Source organism: Oncorhynchus masou, chromosome 24 (genome assembly GCF_036934945.1).
Source record: "Oncorhynchus masou masou isolate Uvic2021 chromosome 24, UVic_Omas_1.1, whole genome shotgun sequence".
Lineage (NCBI taxonomy): Eukaryota > Metazoa > Chordata > Actinopteri > Salmoniformes > Salmonidae > Oncorhynchus > Oncorhynchus masou.
The window spans coordinates 65,627,309-65,650,454 of NC_088235.1; the positions used below are offsets into that span (position 1 = coordinate 65,627,309).

A 23,146-nucleotide genomic window follows, 5' to 3' on the forward strand; every position below is an offset into this window, starting at 1 on the left:
ACACAGATGATGTACAGTGTGTACAAAGCATTAGGAACACCTGAGCTTTCCATGACAGACTGACCAAGTGAAAGCTATGATCCTTTGATGTCACCTGTGAAAACCAATCAGTGTAGATGAAGGGGAGGAGACAGGTTAAATAAGGATTTTTAAGCCTCACAAAAGATTGTATATGTGCCATTCAGTGGGTGAATGGGCAAGAAAAAGTGCCTTTGAACGGGGTATGGTAGTAGGTGCCAGGTTTACTGGTTTTGTCAAGAACAGCAATGCTGCTGGGTTTCCCATGTGTATCAAGAATGGTCCACCACCCAAAGGACTTCCAGCCAACTTGGCACAAATGTGGGAAGCATTGGAGTCGACGTCTCTGTGGAAAACATTCGACACCTTGTCGAGTCCATGCCCTGACGAACTGAGGCTGTTCTGGGGGCAAAATGGGGTGCAACTCAATATTAGGAAGGTGTTTCTAATGTTTTGGACATTCAGTATAAAATGGATAAAGAGTACAAGAGTATGAATGAGACGTTTTGACATTTCAGCTAGAGCCTCCCAAGACTGCCTTCAGGTGAAATGTAAACGATAACGTCTGCTTTATATTCCTAATCTTTTTTCATCTGCACTAAATGTACAGCCCAAAAGGCGTGCTAATGCTATGCAGTCTTTCAGCATAATGGGAATCATACACTTGGCCTAGGAGAGAATCAGCCAGTATTCTTACACCCATCCATGGAAATGTCAGTCATTATCAAGCCTAGTCATCTCCCACATCACATCTGCTACAACACCAAAATGGATCAACGGTCTTCTGGTACAGAGGTGATATTTTAGAACGGAAATTGCATTATTGTCTTGGAGATTTCCGTGCTAACATGGAGAACAATTTACCCAAAGTCTGTCCGTCTAGCAGGTAAGCCAGCAGGTAAATCTGGGGCAAATCCTAACTTCCTATTAACATCAATGTGTGACTTAAGCGGAAGTTAGTATTTGCCCCTAATAACAGACAGAACAAGTGAAGAGCCTGAGTCAACTGCGCTTAAGTGAAAATTATTCTTTATTGATACCATAACACAAATCAATGGCAGAAACTAGGCAAAATATTATATATATCAACACAGCCCTATGACATGAGCTGCTAATGGGAATAGGTATGGGTACTTCACACCACTGGCCCAAATCACACCCTACTCCTTATATAAACTCAGCAAATAAAGAAACGTCAATTTTTCAGGACCCTGTCTTTCAAAGATAATTCATAAAAACCAAAATAACTAGACAGATCTTCATTGTAAAGGGTTTATACACTGTGTCCTATGCTTGTTCAATGAACCATAAACAATTAATGAGCATGTGCACCTGTGGAACGGTCGTTAAGACACTGACAGCTTACAGACGGTAGGCAATTAAGGTCAGTTATGAAAACTTAGGACACTAAAGGGACCTTTCTACTGACTCTGAAAAACACCAAAAGAAAGATACCCAGGGTCCCTGCTCATCTGTGTGAACATGTCTTAGGCATGCTTCAAGGAGGCATGAGGACTGCAGATGTGGACAGGGCAATAAATTGCAATGTCCGTACTGTGAGACACCTAAGACAGCTCTACAGGGAGACAGGACGGACAGCTGATCATCCCCGCAGTGGCAGACCACGTGTAACAACACCTGCACAGGATCGATACATCCAAACATCACACCTGCGGGACAGGTACAGGATGGCAACAACTGCCCGAGTTACACCAGGAACGCATAATCCCTCCATCAGTGCTCAGACTGTCCAACAATAGGCTGAAAGAGGCTGACTGAGGGCTTGTAGGCCTGTTGTAAGGCAGGTCCTCACCAGACATCACAGGCAACAACGTCACCTATGGGCACAAACCCACCGTCGCTGGACCAGACAGGACTGGCAAAAAGTGCTCTTCACTGACGAGTCGCGGTTTTGTCTCACCAGGGGTGATGGTCAGATTTGCGTTTATCGTCGAAGGAATGAGCGTTACACCGAGGCCCGTACTCTGAAGCGGGATCGATTTGGAGGTGGAGGGTCCGTCATGGTCTGGGGCGGTGTGTCACAGCATCATCGGACTGAGCTTGTTGTCATTGCTGTGCGTTAAACGGAAGACATCCTCCTCCCTCATGTGGTACCCTTCCTGCAGGCTCATCCTGACATGACCCTCCAGCATAACAATGCCACCAGCCATACTGCTCGTTCTGTGCATGATTTCCTGCAAGACCAGAATGTCAGTGTTCTGCCATGGCCAGTGAAGAACCCAGATTCGAATCCCATTAGGCACGTCTGGGACCTAATGGATCGGAGGGTGAGGGCAAGGGTCATTCTCCCCAGAAATGTCCAGGAACTTGCCGGTGCCTTGGTGGAAGAGTAGGGCAACATCTCACAGCAAGAACTGGCAAATCTGGTGCAGGCCATGAGGAGATGCACTGCAGTACTTAATGCAGCTGCTGGCCACACCAGATACTGACTTACATTTGATTTTGCCCCCCTTTCTTCAGGGACACATTATTACATTTGTTAGTCACATGTCTGTGGAACTTGTTCTATTTATGTCTCAGTTGTTGAATCTTGTGTAAATATTTGTATGAACATATGTTAAGTTTGCTGAAAATAAACACAGTTGACAGTGAGGACCTTTCTTTTTTTGCTGAGTTAAGTACACCACAGGCGGTGATGCCCTATTTAGGGAAAAGGGTGTGATTTGAGGCGTGCCCTCAGTTTTCTATTCAGTCACTGCAGAAGTGCTGGACCAGAAGATAGGGATGTTAGAAAACATGATTGGATAGTCAAACATTATACAGTTAAGTCTGGCTGGATTTAGAGAGCTTGAGGGTTGGTCCTGTGGACTTGGGGGGCTGCTCAACTTGTCATGGAGCTCAGGAGAGACCCCTTGTGGTGGAACTTAGTATCTACACCAACTATGCACAGAAAGGATTCATTCATCACTGTATTGACTTGACTGAAAATCATGTGAAGATAACTATGAGAAACATAAGCTACACCATTTGAAATGATTGCCCTTTTTTTACTCTTCTCATACATCTGAATGTTGATAAAGTGACATTGGTGTGGGTTATTGACAAGGTAAAGTATAATTTAGATGACAAAGCCAGAGCAGCTCACCAACATCTGACATTGGAGGCAAAGACATGGATATTGTACATGAGCTTGTGAATTTAAGCCAGACAGGCTCCATTGGCATAAAAAAAATCTATAAATTGTACGTTGAATCCAAATTCATAGCCAAGCTCATTGAATGTATTTTCCAAACAGTTCAAAAATGATGGTATTTTTGTATCTTTACTTTAGAGAGATGCATTAGATCAACACCCTAAGGCAGAATACATAGAATTACAATTATACAGAAACTACCTTTAAATATACAAGCACAAAGACACATAAAACATGAGGGGGGGAAAAGCCCACAAAATTATTCTTAATACAAACCAATAGTATGTTGGGGATCGATGTTCAAAAAGGTCTTGCAAAGTAAATTCTTGGTCTGTAGCTTTCAAAAATTGTGATAAACAGTTTGTGTTGTTTTCCCAAACATTTTATCTTAAATCTTACAATGCCTTGTCAAAATTGTCTTCAAATGTTTCAAGTAGCAAATCGGAGAGAAACAAACATTGTCTGAGGTGTGGACGCAAGGTACTGAGCAGATAAGTAGACAGAGGATAGCGTGCCACTTGGGATGCAACCCTATCCTCTAAGTGCACTACTTTTGCCCATAGCCCTATAGGTCCTTGTCAAAAATAGTTCACTACATGGGGAATAGGTGCCATTAAAGGCACAGCCTTGAACACTAAAGAGGTGGCCTTTCCCTTCAGATCAGAAACACTGGGCTTCGTTATAACCATATCGGACACTGACAGGCTACATACTGATTCAGACATAGACAACACAATATTACATAGAAGTAGTAATCAATCACAATAATACAAATGATCTAACAGTAATAATTATACAGTTATATACCGCTGATTCTCCTCTCCAGTCACAGGTTTCTGAATCTTTACAATTTCTTCATATAAGCCATAATAAAAAATAACAAAACACCATCAATTCATAAGAAAAATAGATTGAAGTTAGTGGGAAAAAAGTGCAAAGAATATTCAGGGGTGTTTTTTTACTTTGTTTTTGCTTGTCTGTTTCATTTTTAGAAATTGATATAAAAATAAAAAATTGAAATCAAATTAAAAACATAGAACATTGAAACCCACTTCTGTATGGCCAGGCGCTCTGGTCCAGGTGGGGAAGTAGGACCGCTCTCCAGTACCCTTGTGTGTGTATGAGATTTGCATGTGTGTATGTGTTGCTTGTGTGTGTGTTGTGTGTTTAAGGTTTAGCGTAGTGGTTCTCAACTCCGGTCCTCAAGCTCCGGCAGTGTACAGGTTTTTGTTCCAACCAGGTCCTACAAAACAAATAATTTCGTTTTTAAAAACTGAACGTTGGATTTATGCTGTAGTGCACACAAGACTTTTTATTCTGCTAAATCTAAGAGATAATAAATAAAGCTAGGTATTCCTTCCCTGTGAGGTGAGCACAACAGAAACAGAGGTACGTTGTCAAGGCAAAACACCCAGAGACCCGAGGTTGGAACAAGAACCCGCCAATATGGCCGTGACGGCTAGCACTGTGATCATAAAAGGCAGAATCCAGCTCTGACTCAAACACTCTGACCGGTAAGCACAGACACTAAAAGAGCAGAGTCAGGCCTAGCGCTGATACGCGAGGGGAGCCAGGAGAAGAGGGCCGGGGTTGAATACCACTGAGCATGAGAGAGAGAGCGTGAGTAGCGATTCATTCTGCAGGTAAATGAATTGCGTATCTGGGTGCTGAGTTAGGGTTTATGGTTGTGGCTCTACTGTGAGGACTGAGAGTCGTTGTTCTTGCTGTCCTGGCTGTTGGGGGTCTTGTTGTTGTTCCAGGGTGAGTTTGCACCCCCCAGGGCAGGGGAGCTGCCGAAACTGTCCTCGTCCTCCAGGCCCCCCCCTCCATTGGCCGTGTCGAACTGGCCATTCTCCAGCCGCGTGATCAGACGCTCATCCTCGTCTCCAAACTCCCCTCCCATCAGAGTGGGCTCGCCCACCATCATCACGTCCTAGAGAGGGACAGCAAGGGCCGGAACATTATCCCCACAACCATGGGGGAGAACCGAGCATGGACGATCCCAAAGGACTTAGAAAATGGGATGGATGGGGCTGGGACTACCGTTGTTACTCGTAATGGTGAGTTTTGGGCTAGATGAGACTTATGGGATATAAAGTGTTTTTATGATTAATGTTTTACATATCTTTTAGTTCCTTGAAGGCCTAAAATTATATGGACATTTTAAAGTAAAGCTTTTTGGGACCTCTGAAAATAAGGATAATTCATGTTTCAGTGACTGTCCATCCATGCTCACCCCACTTACAATCAGACATAACTCTGGGTTTCAGGCACCCAGCCCAAATACTCAACATCTATAACAGGCCCAATGCCAGCCTCTGTTCCAGGGATTTGGGTAATATCGCCCTTCCCTGTTTGTCAGCGGTGGGCAGCCCTAATCCTTGAGTGCTGCATCATGGGGGTTTTCATTCCACCTCGGGTCTCATTGGCTCACTCAATCAATAGCTGCTCAGCTGCCTGTGAATTCTATGTTTTGATAGGCTCAGGTAGATGCGGCTTTTAAGGTTGTAGGACGATAAAGCAGATTGAGCGGCATGTCTCACCCGCTCCAGGTAGACGCTATCCCTAACCACAATATAGGATCAGATTGGCATATCTTCACTCCTAACTTTAATAGTTAGAGGGATGATATTGTATCAGGTCCTGGGCCAGCGGTAAGGGGTAATGTCTACCTACTGAATGAGAGTGCGGCCCCAGAGGACCAGGTACTGCCCAGCACTGGCTCACGTCAGACAGGGAGTCTTTGGTATAATAAGCATAATATACACTTGCACTATCCCCCAATACCTGTAGCCGACTTTCCCCACTCTGATTTTAAGACCAAAAGCCCCACCTCCACCCTTCCTCCTCTCAACCCCTATCCTGCATTCCCTTATCCCAAACAACCGTGCCTTGAAATCATATCCTTATCATACCAGCCCCCATCCCCATCTTTCCTGGCCCCACACTCCCATGTTACCTGTCCCCACCCCACAAGGTCATGTAGATGGGATGCTTACAGGTACCTGTGTGGAGAGGGGGAAGTTGTTAGCAGGACTCTTCTTCTTGCTGTTGTTGTTTCCTCCTCCAGCGCTCATGTTGCTTCCACCAGACATCTTCCTTTTCCTCCGCTTGTTGGGCGCTTGTCTGGCCGGCTCAGCTGGATATAAAGAGAGGGGGAGAGGTGTTACTGAGATCTGCAGTGTGTGTGTGTGTGTGTGTCTTGATCAGGTTACTCATCACCCAAGTTTGGTTCACCATATAAAAGTGTGTTGTCTGTATACAGAGAGTGTGATGACTGTGTGTTTACCTGGTGGGGCCACCATGCGTTGCCACTTTTGGAAGAGACAGGTCTTGAGACAGTCTCTGGGACTCAGACTGTAGGTCTTGTGTCTGGACATCAACTCCTGCATCGGCTCCAAGATCACACACAGCTAGAGGAAAGAGAAAGACATTGACAGTCAGACTGCCAATACTTCAGCACCTCTAATAGAATGCCAGCTCGGTAGGAACCCCGGTATGGTCAAATTAAAGTGAGTACAACCTCCTTTTTCATTCTACTTCAAGCACTAACTGGGGGTGACTTACCCTAAGGTAGTTGAGTGTGGAGTTGGACAGACCACATCTTGTGATGTTTTTGGCCAGCTGGTCCAGCATCTGAGGGTCCTGCACCTTGGAAGAGGGGGAGGAGAGCAGGGAAGCAATGACTGAATGGTGGTCAGTAACACCGGCATCAATCAATAACTGTTTCTGTTCCCTTTTAATTGTGAATGATCATTGAAATGTAAATGAATCATTTTGGATTGTAATGTGATTTGTGGATTCAAATAAAGTATTTAAAGTGTGACTCACGTGCATAGCTAGTATGCTACGAGGCAGGACCTCTCTGTGTTGTCTGATGCTAAAGTGCCATGTCTTGATCCTCATCATGTCGTCAAACATGAACTCCAGGTATAAACGGCCCTCAACACACACCTAGAGGGGAGAGAAGTTGAAGGTCAAACACAAAGGATGAGAGAGGAAAAAATAAAGCATTGTTTGTGTGTGTGGGGGGGGGACTGAAATTAGTGTTTGGATTTGTTGAGTTGTGGAACTGTCGATGGGACATTTGAGGATTTGGAAATGCAGAACAATGTATATTTGCAATTGAGAGTTGAATGTGTGCTTGCAAATGGAGAATGGAATGTGTACAAAGGTCTGTATGTTCAAATGGACGAGAAAGTGTATTTTACATACCTGTGTGAACATGGGCTTGCCGTTCTGTGTAACCATGGTGCACTGGTCACAGTCTAGAGACACAAAGTTACTGTGGAATGACTCTTTAGGGTGTTTCAATGTGTAGAACAGCTCAGTGGCGCCCCCTTCAAAGATACTTCGGAAGTACCGTGGGATCAATGTCCGGCCAATAGCTAAGGAGAAGAATAATTTAATGACATTCCTTTGTATAAAATACTACGGACAAGTATTAGGGATAGGCGAAGAGTAAATTTTTTTTTGTACTAACATAAGTATTTTTGCATAGATAAAATATCAAAGTTGATAATAAAGTCAAATATTTAAAACTCGGAATTTCAGTTGAGAAAAAAGTAAACATTGAAATAAAGTGTCAGTTATAGTTCAAGATTAAAGAGGGGATTTGGTTAATTGCATGCCTCCCTGTTGCCGTGCACCGTTGAAATGCCTGAGTTAGATGACCTGATGAAACCAATGATTTATATACACACACACAACATGACTGACAGGGGGTATTGAAGCAACCATGCCTCCATCTTGGAACTCACCCACCATTGGGGGAAAAAATTATAATTTGGAACCAATAGAAATATATTTAATACATGTTAGTTATATTATGTAAGCTAAACATTAAAAGCATTACAATTTTCCTTACGGTGTCTTTTTTTTTATTACTAATGTTACTGTCCCCACTAAACATTTTTTTTTTTAAATGCATGTAATTTTGTCCTTGAAACATTTAATTGAAACACTGTAGAATCCCATTCATTCCTATGGAAGACTGATCCTACTGGGGAGGGCCAGTATGGCCGACAGGTGGCTTCAAAGCCTCTCAATAGCCAACACATAGCATCAGCAATCCAGGGTTTATATTTATATCATTCAGTGAAACTATCATTTGGAATTGGCTTTAGAAACGAGGAAATCCTTACTCTTTTAGCACATAATATTATTATAAGTATTAGGACCTTGTGGCACAGATTGGGTCTTTCAGAAGGAGGAGCCAAACCGACTTGGATGAGAGAGCCTATTGCAAAGTGAAATCAAAAATATTATACAGAATACATGACCAAAAGTATGTGGACACCTGCTCGTCAAACATCTCATTTCAAATTCATGGGCATAAATATGGAGTTAGTCCCTACTTTGCTGGGAAGGCTTTCCACTAGATGTAGGAACATTTCTGTGGGGACTTGCTTCCATTCAGCCACAAACAGTGAGGTTTGGGCACTGATGTTGGGTTGTTAGGCCTGGCTCGCAGTTGGTGTTCCAATTCATCCCAAAGGTATTCAATGGGGTTTAGGTCAGGGCTCTGTGCAGGCCAGTCAAGTTCTTCCACACCAATCTCAACAAACATTTTCTTTACGGACAGCGTTTTGTGCACGGGAGCATTGTCATGCTGAAACAGGAAAGGGCCTTTACCCAAACTGTTACAACAAAGTTGCACAGAATCTTCTAGAATACCATTGTTTGCTGTTGCGTTAAGACTTCCCTTCACTGGAACTAGGGGGCCTAGCTCATACCATGAAATACAGCCCCACAACATTATTCCTCTTCCACCAAACTTTACAGTTGACATTATGCACTCGTGCAGGTAGCTTTCTCCTGGCATCCGCAAAACCCAGATCTGTCCGTCGGACTGCCAGATGGTGAAACGTGATTCATCACTCCAGAGAACATGTTTCCACTGCTCCAGAGTCCAATGGCGGCGAGCTTTACACCACTCCAGCCGACACTTGGTATGGTGTTCTTAGGCTTGTGTGTCACTGCTCGGCCATGGAAACCCATTTCATTAAGCTCCCAACGAACAGTTCTTGTGCAGACGTTGCTTCCAGAGGCAGTTTGTAGTGTGTTGCAACCGAGGACATACGATTTTTACGCACCATGTGCTTCAGCAATCCAGTTCGGTGAGCTTGTGGCTTACCACTTTGCGGCTGAGCTGTTGTTGCGCCTACACGTTTCCACTTCACAATAACAGCACTTACAGTTGACCGGGGAAGCTCTAGCAGGGCAGAAATTTGACTGACTGACTTGTTGGCACGGTGGCATCCTATGACGGTGCCACGTTGAAAGTCACTGAGCTCTTCAGTTGGGCCATTCTACTGCCAATGTTTGTTTATGGAGATTACTTGGCTGTGTGCTCAATTTTATACACCTGTCGGCAACAAGTGTGGTTGAAATAGACGAATCCACTAATTTGAAGGGGTGTTCACATACTTTTGTATATATACAGTGTATTAGGAATTTCATCATTCCTCAGACCTCACCCCTCCCCTAGTCAAGTATCAGCCCTGCACTAGTTAAGCATCACCCCACCTTCTCAATCCTCACCCCTGCATTGGTCAGGTATAATCCTGCCTCATCACTCATCTGTGACTGAGTCAGTTCTCACCCTTGCATTACACCACATTCTTTTAAAACCACAATGACCATGACTATTGGCCGAAATACATTTAAACAGCCAGCTATGAATGATCATTTAGCATCATGGTGACATATTAATTTCAAAAAGGTACTAGCAAGAATAGCTTAGGGAAATTATGTTGACATACACAAACTAGAGTCCTTCACTTGCTTGCCAGCTATGAACTTATTTACAGGATAGCTAGCCACAAAAACTAGATTGGGTAGGTCTAGTTACATAGCAGGATTAATTAGTAAAGATCCCTCAATCTGCCGTTGGCGCACATACAAATTAGCCTCAAGGTTGCCTTGTTAAATCTTCTTCATTCTCTTCAATTAAATACCATGACTGTTTTCTCATTAGCTGGGAATGTTTGAAATGTCCAATACAACATACATTGGTGATGTTGTTTTACTTTAAGACAGACTGGTAGAATAGCTTGCATGGCTAAACATCACTAGCATTCACTGGTTGAAGTATCTTAAGAGTAATGGGAGTTGATTGGTGACTATGACATGAATATATATATATATATCACAACATTTGGACGCGAGTTATAATACAAAATAATGTAAACTGTCTTATTGCTTGAATTCAGGCTTGACTGAATGGTGAAAGATTGCTTCCGTACCACATTTCAATTTTCCCATGTGGACCAATGCAGCCAGTGGAGTGCCTACGACATCCATAGCTAGTAACTTTGTAATGGAAATCAATTTAATCATAGCAAATTATGGTATTTCTTAATTGCCAGCTACATTTTCCAAATATTATCCTTCCATGTGTTGTCAGCTCTTAGCATATTTTTTTGGCCAATGTAAAAGCTCATTGTGAACAAATGAGTGCAAGGGTGAGAAGGAGAAGTGAGGCTTGACTAATGCAGGGGTGAGGAAGATTGAGGAGAAGGAGTGACACTTAACTAGTGCAGGGTTGATACTTGACATGGCGAGGGGTGAAGAATGAGAGTTCCTAATATGTATTCCATACACTTGTGTACCAGCTCATCCCAGCAGTCGCATGTCAGTGCGATTATGGCTGAGAAGAATATCCTGCTGTAGCCTATTAAAGAAATACTTTATTCTGGAGAGAGTGACTTTATTCTCCAAATATTGCGACTTTATTCATGAATTTGTATTTTGACTTTATTCCAAATATGATTTTTTAATATTCTCCACACACAATACCCTCACCAATCACCATTCATATTTTTTTTCTCTTCACTTGGCCCTAATATTCTTGTGTAAAATAAAGACTGTAACCATAATGTGTAACAGGGTGAAATCTATACGATCCCATTTTAAAGCCTCCCTGAAAGTCTAAGTGTCTTACTGTATCGTTTGGGCCCATCCTCCAGACAAAAGGTGATGGTCAGCATGGCATCATCTTCAAAGAACTCTGTGGTGAAGGCATCCCACCAGAGATTGTCACAGTCCTACAACACACAATAAATTAATAAATCTGCCATCACAAGTTGTCAGAGTCTTACAAGAGCACAGTAAGACTGACAACCGGAATAATTGAGTTTATGTGTGTGTGTGTTGGGCTTTCACCTCTGTCCAGTTCTGTAGCCGCTTGTTGAGCTCAAATATCCTGTAGTCTGTCTGGTTGCCGTATGGTGTAGGTCTCCTGCAACAGGACAGAGCAGGGTCAGTACACAACTTTATTTTCCGGTTGAAAGTTTTTCTCCAACACTTTTTGGAGGCCTGAGGGGTGATTGTTGAATCTGTGATGTATGCTCAGTCGGTGTACTCACCCCATGCCAGGCTCTAGGTATGACGGAGGGTACATTGGTGTTGGCCTGCAGACAGACAGGCGAGAGTGAAAATGTATTATAATAATTATATAGGTACTAATAGTACCAACCTACAGTACTAACAGTATGAGCTAAGTGGAAGTTGTGTGTTTCCTACCCCACGTCTCTGTCCAGCATGGTGCCGGGGTGGAAGGGGGGGAAGGCACTGCCGTTAGGGCCGGGCTCCTTGGGGGAGTACAGCTTGAACGACTTAGATGAACAGCCTAGAGAGTGAGAGCGAGAGAGAGGGAAAAAGGAGATTGAGCGATTTGGTGCTCTGTACACAGCAACAACAAAAATCGACCAATGAATTGTAGCCTCGCACCAACACGCCCCACAATTGAGCCATTAGACTGCTAAATAGGGTCAATGCAATGTAACTATCTTGCACTGAATATGCACACTCACAAGCATAAATAAACACACAATTTTCTCTCTCCCCCCCTCTCTATATCTCCCCCCTCCTCCACCTCTCTCTCTCCCTCCCTCCCTCCCTCCCCTCCACCTCCCTCCCTCCCTCCCTCCCTCCTCCACCTCCCTCTCTCCCCCTCCCTCCACCCTCCCTCCCTCCACCTCCCTCCACTCTCTCCCTCCCCTCCTCCCTCCACCTCTCCCTCCCTCCACCCTCCTCCCTCCACTCTCCCTCCACCTCTCTCCCTCCACCTCTCTCCCTCCACCTCTCTCCCTCCACCTCTCTCCCTCCACACACACACACAGCTCAATAAAGGGAACACTTAAACAACACAATGTAACGCCAAGTCAATCACACTTCTGTGAAATCAAACTGTCCACTAAGGAAGCAACACTGATTGACAATAAATTTCACATGCTGTTGTGCAAATGGAATAGACAACAGGTGGAAATTATAGGCAATTAGCAAGACACCCACAAAGGAGTGGTTCTGCAGGTGGTGACCACAGACCACTTCTCATGCTTCCTGGCTGATGTTTTGGTCACTTTTGAATGCTGGCGGTGCTTTCACTCTAGTGGTAGCATGAGACGGAGTCTACAACCCACACAAGTGGCTCAGGTAGTGCAGCTCATCCAGGATGGGACATCAATGCGAGCTGTGGCAAGAAGGTTTGCTGTGTCTGTCAGCGTAGTATCCAGAGCATAGAGGCTCTACCAGGAGACAGGCCAGTACATCAGGAGACGTAGAGGAGGCCGTAGGAGGGCAACAACCCAGCAGCAGGACCGCTACCTCCGCCTTTGTGCAAGGAGGAGCAGGAGGAGCACTGCCAGAGCCCTGCAAAATGACCTCCAGCAGGCCACAAATGTGCATGTGTCTGCTCAAACGGTCAGAAACAGACCCCATGAGGGTGGTATGAGGGTCCGACAGGTGGGGGTTGTGCTTAGAGCCAAACACCGTGCAGGACGTTTGGCATTTGCCAGAGAACCCCAAGATTGGCAAATTCGCTACTGGCGCCCTGTGCTCTTCACAGATGAAAGCAGGTTCACACTGAGCACGTGACAGACATGACAGAGTCTGGAAACGCTGTGGAGAACGTTCTGCTGCCTGCAACATCCTCCAGCATGACCGGTTCGGCGGTGGGTCAGTCATGGTGTGGGGTGGCATTTCTTTGGGGGGCCGCACAGCCCTCACAGCCCATGTGCTTGCCAGAGGTAGCCTGACTGCCATTAGGTACCGAGATGAGATCCTCAGACCCCTTGTGAGACCATATGCTGGTGCGGTTGGCCCTGGGTTCCTCCTAATGCAAGACAATGCTTGACCTCATGTGGCTGGAGTGTGTCAGCAGTTCCTGCAAGAGGAAGGCATTGATGCTCTGGACTGGCCCGCCCGTTCCCCAGACCTGAATCCAATTGGGCACATCATGTCTCACTCCATCCACCAACGCCACGTTGCACCACAGACTGTCCAGGAGTTGGCGAATGCTTTAGTCCAAGTCTGGGAGGAGATCCCTCAGGAGACCATCCGCCACCTCATCAGGAGCATGCCCAGGCGTTGTAGGGAGGTCATACAGGCACGGAGGCCACACACACTACTGAGCCTCATTTTGACTTGTTTTAAGGACATTTCAAAGTTGGATCAGCCTGTAGTGTGGTTTTCCACTTTAATTTTGAGTGTGACTCCAAATCCAGACCTCCATGGGTTGATAAATTTGATTTGCATTGATAATTTTTGTGTGATTTTGTTGTCAGCACATTCAACTATGCAAAGAAAAAATTATTTTATAAGAATATTTCATTCAGATCTAGGATGTGTTATTTTAGTGTTTCCTTTATTTTTTTGAGCAGCGTATATATACACACACACACACACACACACACGTTCATGAGTTCGGGGTCACTTAGAAATGTCCTTGTTCTTGAAAGAGAAGCACATTTTTTTGTCCACTAAATTAACATCAAATGGATCAGAATACAGTGTAGACATTAACAATGTTGTAAATTACCATTTGAGCTGAAAATGGCAGATTTTTATGGATTATCTACATCGGCGTACGTTGGCACGTTGTGTTAGCTAATCCAAGTTTATAATTTTAAAAAGGCTAATTGATCATTAGAAAACCATTTTGCAATTGAGCAAGAGGAAAAGTAATGAAAACCATTTTGCAATTGAGCAAGAGGACAAGTACTAGTGTCTAGTAAGAGAAACAGACACCGCACTTAACTGGCAGCTTCAATAAATAGCACCCACAAAACACCAATCGCAACATCAAGATGCTGGCCTTCTAGGCAGAGTTGCAACGAAAAAGCCATATCTCAGACTGGCCAATAAAAAGAAAAGATGACAGACACTGGACAGAGGAACTCTGCCTAGAAGGCCAGCATCCCGGAGTCGCCTCTACGCTGTTGACATTGAGACTGGTGTTTTGCGGGTACTGTTTAATGAAGCTGCCAGTTGAGGACTTGGTGTCGGTTTCTCAAACTAGATACACTAATGTACTTGTCCTTTTGCTCAGTTGTGCACAGGGCCTCCCCTCTTTCTATTCTGGTTAGAGCCAGTTTGCACTGTTCTGTTAAGGGAGTAGTACACAGCTTTGAACAAGATCTTCAGGTACTTGGCAATTTCTCACATGGAATTGCTTTCATTTCTCAGAACAAGAATAGACTAATGAGTTTCAAAAGAAAGTTGTTTGTTTCTGGACATTTTGAGCCTGTAATCTAACCCACAAATGCTGATGCTCCAGATACTCAACTAGTCAAAAGAAGGCCAGTTGTATTGCATCTTTAAATCAGCACCACAGCTTTCAGCTGTGCTAACATAATTGAAAAAGGGTTTTCTAATGATCAATTCACCTTTTAAAATTATAAACTTGGACTAGCTACCAAAACGTGCCATTGGAACACAGGACTGATGGTTGCTGATAATGTACACCTATGTAGATATTCCATTATTATAAATAAATAAAAACCTGTCGTTTCCAGCTACAATAGTCATTTACAACTTGTCTACACCTTATTTCTGATCAATTTGATGTTATTTTAATTGGCAAAATGTGCTTCTCTTGCAAAAACAAGGACATTTCTAAGTGACCCCAAACTTTTGACCGGTAGTAATATATATACACACACATATACAGTCGTGGCCAAAAGCTGAGAATGAAGCAAATATTATTTTCTACAAAGTTTGCTGCTTCAGTGTCTTTAGATATTTTTGTCAGACGTTACTATGGAATACTGAAGTATAATTACAAGCATTTCATAAGTTGCAAAGGCTTTTATTAACAATTACATGAAGTTGATGCATAGAGTCAATATTTGCAGTGTTGACCCTTCTTTTTCAAGACCTTTGCAATCCGCCCTGGCATGCTGTCAATTAACTTCTGGGCCACATCCTGACTGATGGCAGCCCATTCTTGCATAATCAATGCCTGGAGTTTGTCAGAATTTGTGGGTTTGTGTTTGTCCACCCGCCTCTTGAGGATTGACCACAAGTTCTCAATGGGATTAAGGTCTGGGGAGTTTCCTGACCATGGACCCAAAATATTGATGTTTTGTTCCCCGAGCTACTTAGTCATCACTTTGCCTTATGGCAAGGAGCTCTATCATGCTAGAAAAGGCATTGTTCGTCACCAAACTGTTCCTGGATGGTTGGGAGAAGTTGCTCTCAGAGGATGTGTTGGTACCATTCTTTATTCATGGCTCTGATCTTAGGCAAAATTGTGAGTGAGCCCACTCCCTTGGCTGAGAAGCAACCCCACACATGATTGGTCTCAGGATGCTTTACTGTTGGCATGACACAGGACTGATGGTATCGCTTTCCTTGTCTTCTCCGGACAAGCTTTTTCAAGCTTTCCCCCAGTCCTCAGCAGTCCAATCCCTGTACCTTTTGCAGAATATCAGTCTGTCCCTGATGTTTTCCTGAAGAGATGTGACTTCTTTGCTGCCCTTCTTGACACCAGGCCATCCTCCAAAAGTCTTCGCCTCACTGTGCGTGCAGATGCACTTACACCTGCCTGCTGCCATTCCTGAGCAAGCTCTGTACTGGTGGTGCCCTGATTCTGCAGCTGAAACAACTTTAGGAGACGGTCCTGGCGCTTGCTGGATTTTCTTGGGTGCCCTGAAGCCTTCTTCACAACAATTGAACCGCTCTCCTTGAAGTTCTTGATGATCCGTTAAATGGTTGATTTAGGTGCATTCTTACTGGCAGCAATATCCTTGCCTGTGAAGCCCTTTTTGTGCAAAGCAATGTTGACGGCACGTTTTTCCTTGCAGGTAACAATGGTCGACAGAGGAAGAACAATGATTCCAAGCTCCACCCTCCTTCTGAAGCTTCCAGTCAGTTATTTGAACTAAATTAGCATGACAGAGTGATCTCCAGCCTTGTCCTCGTCAACACGCACACCTGTGTTAACGAGAGAATCACTGACTTGTCAGCTGGTCCTGTGGCAGGGTTGAAATGTAATGGAAATGTTTATTTGGGATTCAGTTAAATTTCCATGACAAAGGGGGATCTTGCAATTAATTGTAATTCATCTGATCTCTACATAACATTCTGGAGAATATGCAAATTGCCATTATACAAACTGAGGCAACAGACTGTGAAAATGAATATGTGTGTCATTCAAAACTTATGGCCAAGACCGTACACAAATGTTCACTCATCATATGCTGCTGCTACTCCGTTCATTATTCCTTATTCGTACTCTTATTATTATTCTGCTTAGGGTTGAATGGCGGGAACCTCATATTTACCATACCAAAACCTCTTTTCCCAGGATAAATACATTATAATAAATTATTTATATGAACAGCATGATGTGAAATGGAACTGTTAAATTATGTCTAAATCTGGCTACTCTCCTGCTTTCTCTCTGCATGATCAATCAATGCTCAGGGTGGGGACATACAATCCATCTCAGTACGGAGTGCAGTTTTTGAACCTCTTGAAACTCTGGGGGCGCCATTTCATTTTTGGATGAAAAACGTTCCCGTTTTAAACAAGATATTTTGTCACAAAAAGATGCTCGACTATGCATATAATTGATAGCTTTGGAAGGAAAACACTCTGAAGTTTCCAGAACTGCAAAGATATTGACTGCGAGTGCCCCAGAACAGGAGCTACAGGCAAAACCAAGATGAAACTGCAACCAGGAAATCAGCAGGATTTTTGAGGCTCTGTTTTCCATTGTCTCCTTATATGGCTGTGAATGCGACAGGAATGAGCCTGCCCTATCTATCGTTTCCCCAAGGTGTCTGCAGCATTGTGACGTATTTGTAGGCATATCATTGGAAGATTGACCATAAGAGACTACATTTTCCAGTTGTCCGCCCGGTGTCCTCCGTCGAAATTGGTGCCTCATTTTCAGCTGCTGGTATTTTTCCATGGGATTCTGAGATTAAAGCAGGCTTCCATGAACGGCATATCAATGAAGAGATATGTGAAAAAACACCTTGAGGATTGATTCTAAACAACGTTTGCCATGTTTCGGTCGATATTATGGAGTTAATTTGGAAAAAGTTGTACGTTTTGGTGACTGAATTTTCGGTTCGTTTCGGTAGCCAAATGTGATGTACAAAACGGAGCGATTTCTCCTACACAAAGATTCTTTCAGGAAAAACTGAACATTTGCTATGTAACTGAGAGTCTCCTCATTGAAAACATCCGAAGTTCTTCAAAGGTAAATGATTTTATTTATTTGGTTATCTGGTTTTTGTGAAAATGTTGCGTGCTAAATGCTACGCAAAATGCTAAGCTAGCTTGCAATACTCTTACACAAATGCTTGATTTGCTATAGTTCAAAAGCATATTTTGAAAATCTGAGATGACAGTGTTGTTAAGAAAAGGCTAAGCTTGAGAGCAGGCATATTATTTTAATTTCATTTGCGATTTTCAGAAATCGTTAACGTTGCGTTATGCTAATGAGCCTGAGGCTGTATTCACGATCCCGGATACGGGATGGGTAGTATCAATGCATGTAGACCTGTCATGGTAACTTGTTTTCTTATGACAGGATGGCCCTACATTTGCTGCAGCATAGCCTTTTCTACATGAATATAAGGACCGAACGCGCGTGTAATTCACACATCTCCATCTGGCTTTCAGGGGTCACCTTAAATAGTAAAGATTTTATTTTATTGCAGCTGCCGTTTTAAATGCTATTCTAATTGCACCCGAAATAGACAATCCTGTTCAAGATTGATAAAGGCATATAGATAGGATGTCCTAGCCTACCGCTTTCAGGTAATACATTCAATGCAGTATTAGCCTTATATTTTGCTAATGGAGGATGGGTTATGCACAGTAAGCTTCAACTTAGCCTCCATCCGTCCAGGATGTCCACGCCAAATGTGTTGTGGTTGTAGTCCAGGATGATGGCTGGCTTCCTGTCCTCACAATCACTTATCTTAGCCATTTTGTGCAGTGTGCTCAGGAGGACCACATTCTTATTTCTCTTTGGGGGGTAAGAAACTACTGGTGGTGAAGGCAAACTTTGATGAGAAGGCATCCCTCCCCATACTGCGAGTTGTACAGAGGGGAGCTCGGGCTTGTTCTTTCTAACTGTGCCAACCATGGCGATCTTCCACTTCAGGAGCTGCTGGCTGAGTTCATAAGAAGTGAAGAAATTTGCACACACGAAATTGTGCCCCCTCAGTCCATCTGTCACATCAAGCACAACCCGCATCCCCTGGTTTTTCTCCGGGCCTCCACTGGTCGGCTTCCCTGTGTAGACTTCTATCTTCCAAGCGTAGCTGGATTGTGCGTCACAGGCCACCCATATCTTGATGCCATGCTTTGCTGGCCATATACTGCCGGAAAGGACAGCGACCTTTTGACAAAAGAGATTACTCAATGATATTACAGCAATACAAAATAAAAGTTAAAAATATTAAATTGCAGATGATGATGATTATTTTTTTTGTTTTAACCATTGAATGGAACCAGTTGCTCATCCACTTACTTCAGGCCCAGGGTTGTAGAGGTACAGCAGAGGCTCCACCCACTTCTCCCAGACCTCTCTTATGGCCACTAGTTTGTCTCACACATCTTGCAGGTCTTGACTCACGGTTGTCAAATCGTAGCATTCTTGAGATAGTGAGAAAGACTTCCAGTGGCATCGTGGCACAGAAAAATCACCCTTCCACTCTCTGCATCCCAGAGACTACATGTGGCCTCGACCTCGGGACCCATACACACCCACTAAGATAAGCAGCCATATGTAGGTAGGGAGGTCAATCTCATCCATCCTGTTCCAGGTGACTCCATATTTACAGAAACCCTCCAAATTGGTCATCTCCAGGATGATTTTTTCCATGGCTGATGTGATGAACATGTAGAATGTTGAGGCGAAATCCTGGGCTTGGGCAACTGCATGTCCTGTGTCCTGGGGGTCATCCTTGACATTTTGTGCTGCCATCTTGCCCTGGTTGTTATGTGGTGACAAGGACCATGTTATTTTACTGTTTACTGTCAGTCTTTGACAAAAATGTCTCTTTCGGCGTGGGAGATTTCTTCATCTGAAGATGCATCATGCTCTGGGTTGCAATTCTTCCCCCATCTTCTTCAGATACCTCCTTTTCTAAATCATTGTTCTCTTGTTCCTCCTGGACATATATAAAAAAAAATCAATACTACAACTTGCGGGGCACTGAAACATGCACTCACAGCTTCAGCAAAGATGGAACTGGGGGACTCATCTGCAGTCTGACTGTATTCCCCATGAGTAAACAATGCTTTCAATAAATGTTTATTTTGTTTGAAATTGTTTTTATTTTGTATGTGAACTTGAGTCGTGTGGGGTTGTGGAGGGGAGATGCTGCACATGCACAATTACATTTTAGTTTTGTCTGAGTTCAATCAGTAGCACACAATCTCAATTTCTCAGTGTGTGTGTGTGTGTAAATGATTTTAACTGCCGGGTCAAAAATGACCCTAAGACAATCTTTGTACCCTGGTGGTATACAGCTTTCATGGAAATATGAACAAAGGCGATGTTTTCACTTTTTCTAATGTTGGGGGTCACTCTAGGGAAAGTCATCAAATTTCAAGTTGAAAAAATATAATTTAGGGGTTCTCTCCACTGTTAAACAGTGGCGGGTCATTTTTGACCTAAATGATATCACAAAACTGATTTGACATGATTATTGTTTAGATCCCCACATTATTTACATTAGAAATATTGTTTCAATGTCCAACCTTTTGATGTTAAAGCTTTGGGGCAGAGTCTCTACACACAAAGGATGTTTGACTTCTTCATATTGCAGTTCAGATAGACTATGATCGGTCGTTAAAGTCACAGGACCAGCCCACTCTCCCCTCCCTCTCTGGTGGGAGAGGGGGGCCTCTCTTTGATCCTCACCCAGGAGGGAGGAAAATATCCAACCCTAATTCTGAGGCCTAGTCACTTTACCCTGCCTTTATGTACATATCTACCTCAAACACCTCGCACCCCTGCACATTGAAATGGTACTGCTACTCCCTCTATATAGCTTCATTCTTCAAATCAAACCTTAAATCGATCACACACGGTGAAGAGATGTTATTGCGAGTGTAGCGAAATGCTTGCACTTCTAGTTCCGACAGTGCAGCAATATCTAACAATTACACACAAATCTAAGTAAAGGCATAACAATATATACACTACTGTTCAAAAGTTTGGGGTCACTTAGAAATGTCCTTGTTTTTTAAATAAAAGCACATTTTTGCCCATTAAAATAACATCAAATTGATCAGAAATACAGCGTAAACATTGTTAATGTTGTAAATGACTTGTTGCTGGAAACAGCTGATTTTTTAAATGGAATATCTACATGGGCGTACAGAGGCTCATTATCAACCATCATCACTCCTGTGTTCCAATGGCACATTGTGTTAGCTAATCCAAGTTTATCATTTTAAAAGGCAGATTGATCATTAGAAAACCCTTTTGCAATTATGCACAAAAACTGTTGTCCTGATTAACTTCGATGAATAAGGTGCCCAGAGTAAACTCCCTGCTACTCAGACCCATATGCAGATTATTAGTATTGGATAGAAAACACTCTGCTGAAGTTTCCAAAACTGTTCAAATAATGTCTGTGAGCATAACAGAACTCATATGGCAGGCAAAAACCTGAGAAAAATCCAACCAGGAAGTGGGAAATCTGAGGTTTGTTGTTAAAAAAAGTGATTGCCTTTCCAATATACTGTCTATGGGGCCATATTGTACTTCCTAGGGCTTCCACTAGATGTCCGTCTTTAGAACTTTGTTTCAGGCTTCTACTATGAAAGGGGAGCGAATAAGAGCTGTTTGAACCAGGGGTCTGGCTGAAAGCCTTTAGTTAAGTCTCAACCTCTTAAAGGATAGGAGGAAGCATTTCTACTTTTTGATAAATAGGGTGCACAATTTCAACTTCCTGCTACTCATGTCAGGAATATATTATATGCATATGATTGGTAGGTGTGGATAGAAAACACTGAAGTTTCTAAAACTGGTTCAATCATGTCTGTGACTATAACAGAACTTATGTAGCAGGCAAAACCCCAAGGAAAAACTGTTCAGAATAAAATAAATTCCCTCTGACAGTTCCCTCAATTGTCTTTGTCAAGGGAAATTAGATAGGAACTGTAAAATGGGCGCTACGACTTCCACAGGACGTCACCAGTCTTTGGAATTGGGTTGAAGTTAATCATTGGTGAAACGAAGAAGAGGCACTTCCTGGTACACGTTACACTTTTGATAGTTACGCAAGAGGGAAAAAGGAGCATGTTTTGTTTACTTTCTCTATCGAATACAGTTTGCCCCGTCTACAATTTGATCGGTTATTAACCTTTAAAAAATACCTAAAGTTGTATTACAAAAGTAGTTTGAAATATTTTGGCAAAGTTTATAGGCAACTTTTGAAATGTTTTGGAGTGACGTTGTGTTTTGGAAAGCTGTTTTTTCCGGATCAAACCTGCTTTATAAATGGACATTTTGGGTACACATGGACGGAATTAATCGAACAAAAGGACCAATTGTGATGTTTATGGGTCATATTGGAGTGCCAACAAAGAAGCTTGTCAAAGGTAATGCATGTTTTATATTTTATTTCAGCGTTTTGTGTAGCGCCGGCTACGCTGATTCTTTTGTTTACAACTCGTTCAGGTGGTTCAGGGGGGGTGCATGCTATCAGATAATAGCTTCTCATGCTTTTGCCGAAAAGCATTTTTAAAATCTGACATGTAAAATCTGACATGGTGTTCATCGCAAATGAAATGAAAGAAATATATTCACTCACAAGCTTAGCCTTTTGTTAACAACACTGTCATCTCAGATTTTCAAAATATGCTTTTCAACCATAGCTACACAAGCATTTGTGTAAGAGTATTGATAGCTAGCATAGCATTAGCCTAGCATTCAGCAGGCAACATTCACAAAAACAAGAAAAGCATTCAAATAAAATAATTTACCTTTGAAGAACTTCGGATGTTTTCAATGAGGAGACTCAGTTAGATAGCAAATGTTCAGTTTTTCCCAAAAGATTTTTTGTGTAGGAGAAATCGCTCCGTTTTGTTCATCACGTGTGGCTAAAGAAAAAACCCCAAAAATTCAGTCATTACAACGCCAAACTTTTTTCCAAATTTAACTCCATAATATCGACAGAAACATGGCAAACGTTGTTTAGAATCAATCCTCAAGGTGTTTTTCACATATCTATTCGATGATAAATAATTCGTGGCAGTTGCCTTTCGCCTCTGAACCCAATGGAAAAGTGGACGCAGCTGGAGATTGCGCAATAATTTCGACAGAGGACACCAAGCGGACACCTGGTAAATGTAGTCTCTTATGGTCAATCTTCCAATGATATGCCGACAAGTGCGTGACAACGCTGCAGACACCTTGGGGAAACGACAGAAAGTGTAGGCTCATTCCTGGCGCATTCACAGCCATATAAAGGAGACATTGGAACACAGCGCCTTCAAAATCTGGGCCATTTCCTGTTTGAAATTTCATCTTAGTTTTGCCTGTAGCATCAGTTCTGTGGCACTCACAGATAATATATTTGCAGTTTTGGAAACGTCAGTGTGTTTTCTTTCCAAAGCTGTCAATTATATGCATAGTCGAGCATCTTTTCGTGACAAAATATCTTGTTTAAAACGGGAACATTTTTTTATCCAAAAATTAAGAGCGCCCCCTAT

The 23,146-nt window shown here is 43.0% G+C and overlaps 1 protein-coding gene across 6 annotated transcripts in view; it reads right to left on the bottom strand.

Moving 5' to 3' along the window:
• Positions 1 to 1,030: 1,030 nt before the first annotated feature.
• The window catches only part of ldb1a (LIM domain binding 1a), a 47,951-nt gene continuing 25,835 nt past the window's right edge, over positions 1,031 to 23,146 (bottom strand). Inside the window, exons 3-12 of one of the 6 annotated variants that reach the window (XM_064934584.1) lie at positions 11,699 to 11,804; positions 11,542 to 11,586; positions 11,339 to 11,414; positions 11,118 to 11,220; positions 7,388 to 7,560; positions 7,004 to 7,126; positions 6,740 to 6,823; positions 6,462 to 6,585; positions 6,172 to 6,311; positions 1,031 to 5,105 (exon numbers count right to left, since the gene is read on the bottom strand). In XM_064934584.1, the coding sequence (XP_064790656.1) occupies positions 4,866 to 5,105; positions 6,172 to 6,311; positions 6,462 to 6,585; positions 6,740 to 6,823; positions 7,004 to 7,126; positions 7,388 to 7,560; positions 11,118 to 11,220; positions 11,339 to 11,414; positions 11,542 to 11,586; positions 11,699 to 11,804 (1,214 nt within the window). In that variant the 3' untranslated portion in view covers positions 1,031 to 4,865. The remainder of the gene's footprint in view (positions 5,106 to 6,171; positions 6,312 to 6,461; positions 6,586 to 6,739; positions 6,824 to 7,003; positions 7,127 to 7,387; positions 7,561 to 11,117; positions 11,221 to 11,338; positions 11,415 to 11,541; positions 11,587 to 11,698; positions 11,805 to 23,146) is intronic. The other 5 variants (XM_064934586.1, XM_064934585.1, XM_064934587.1 and 2 more) reach the window with 5 other exon arrangements.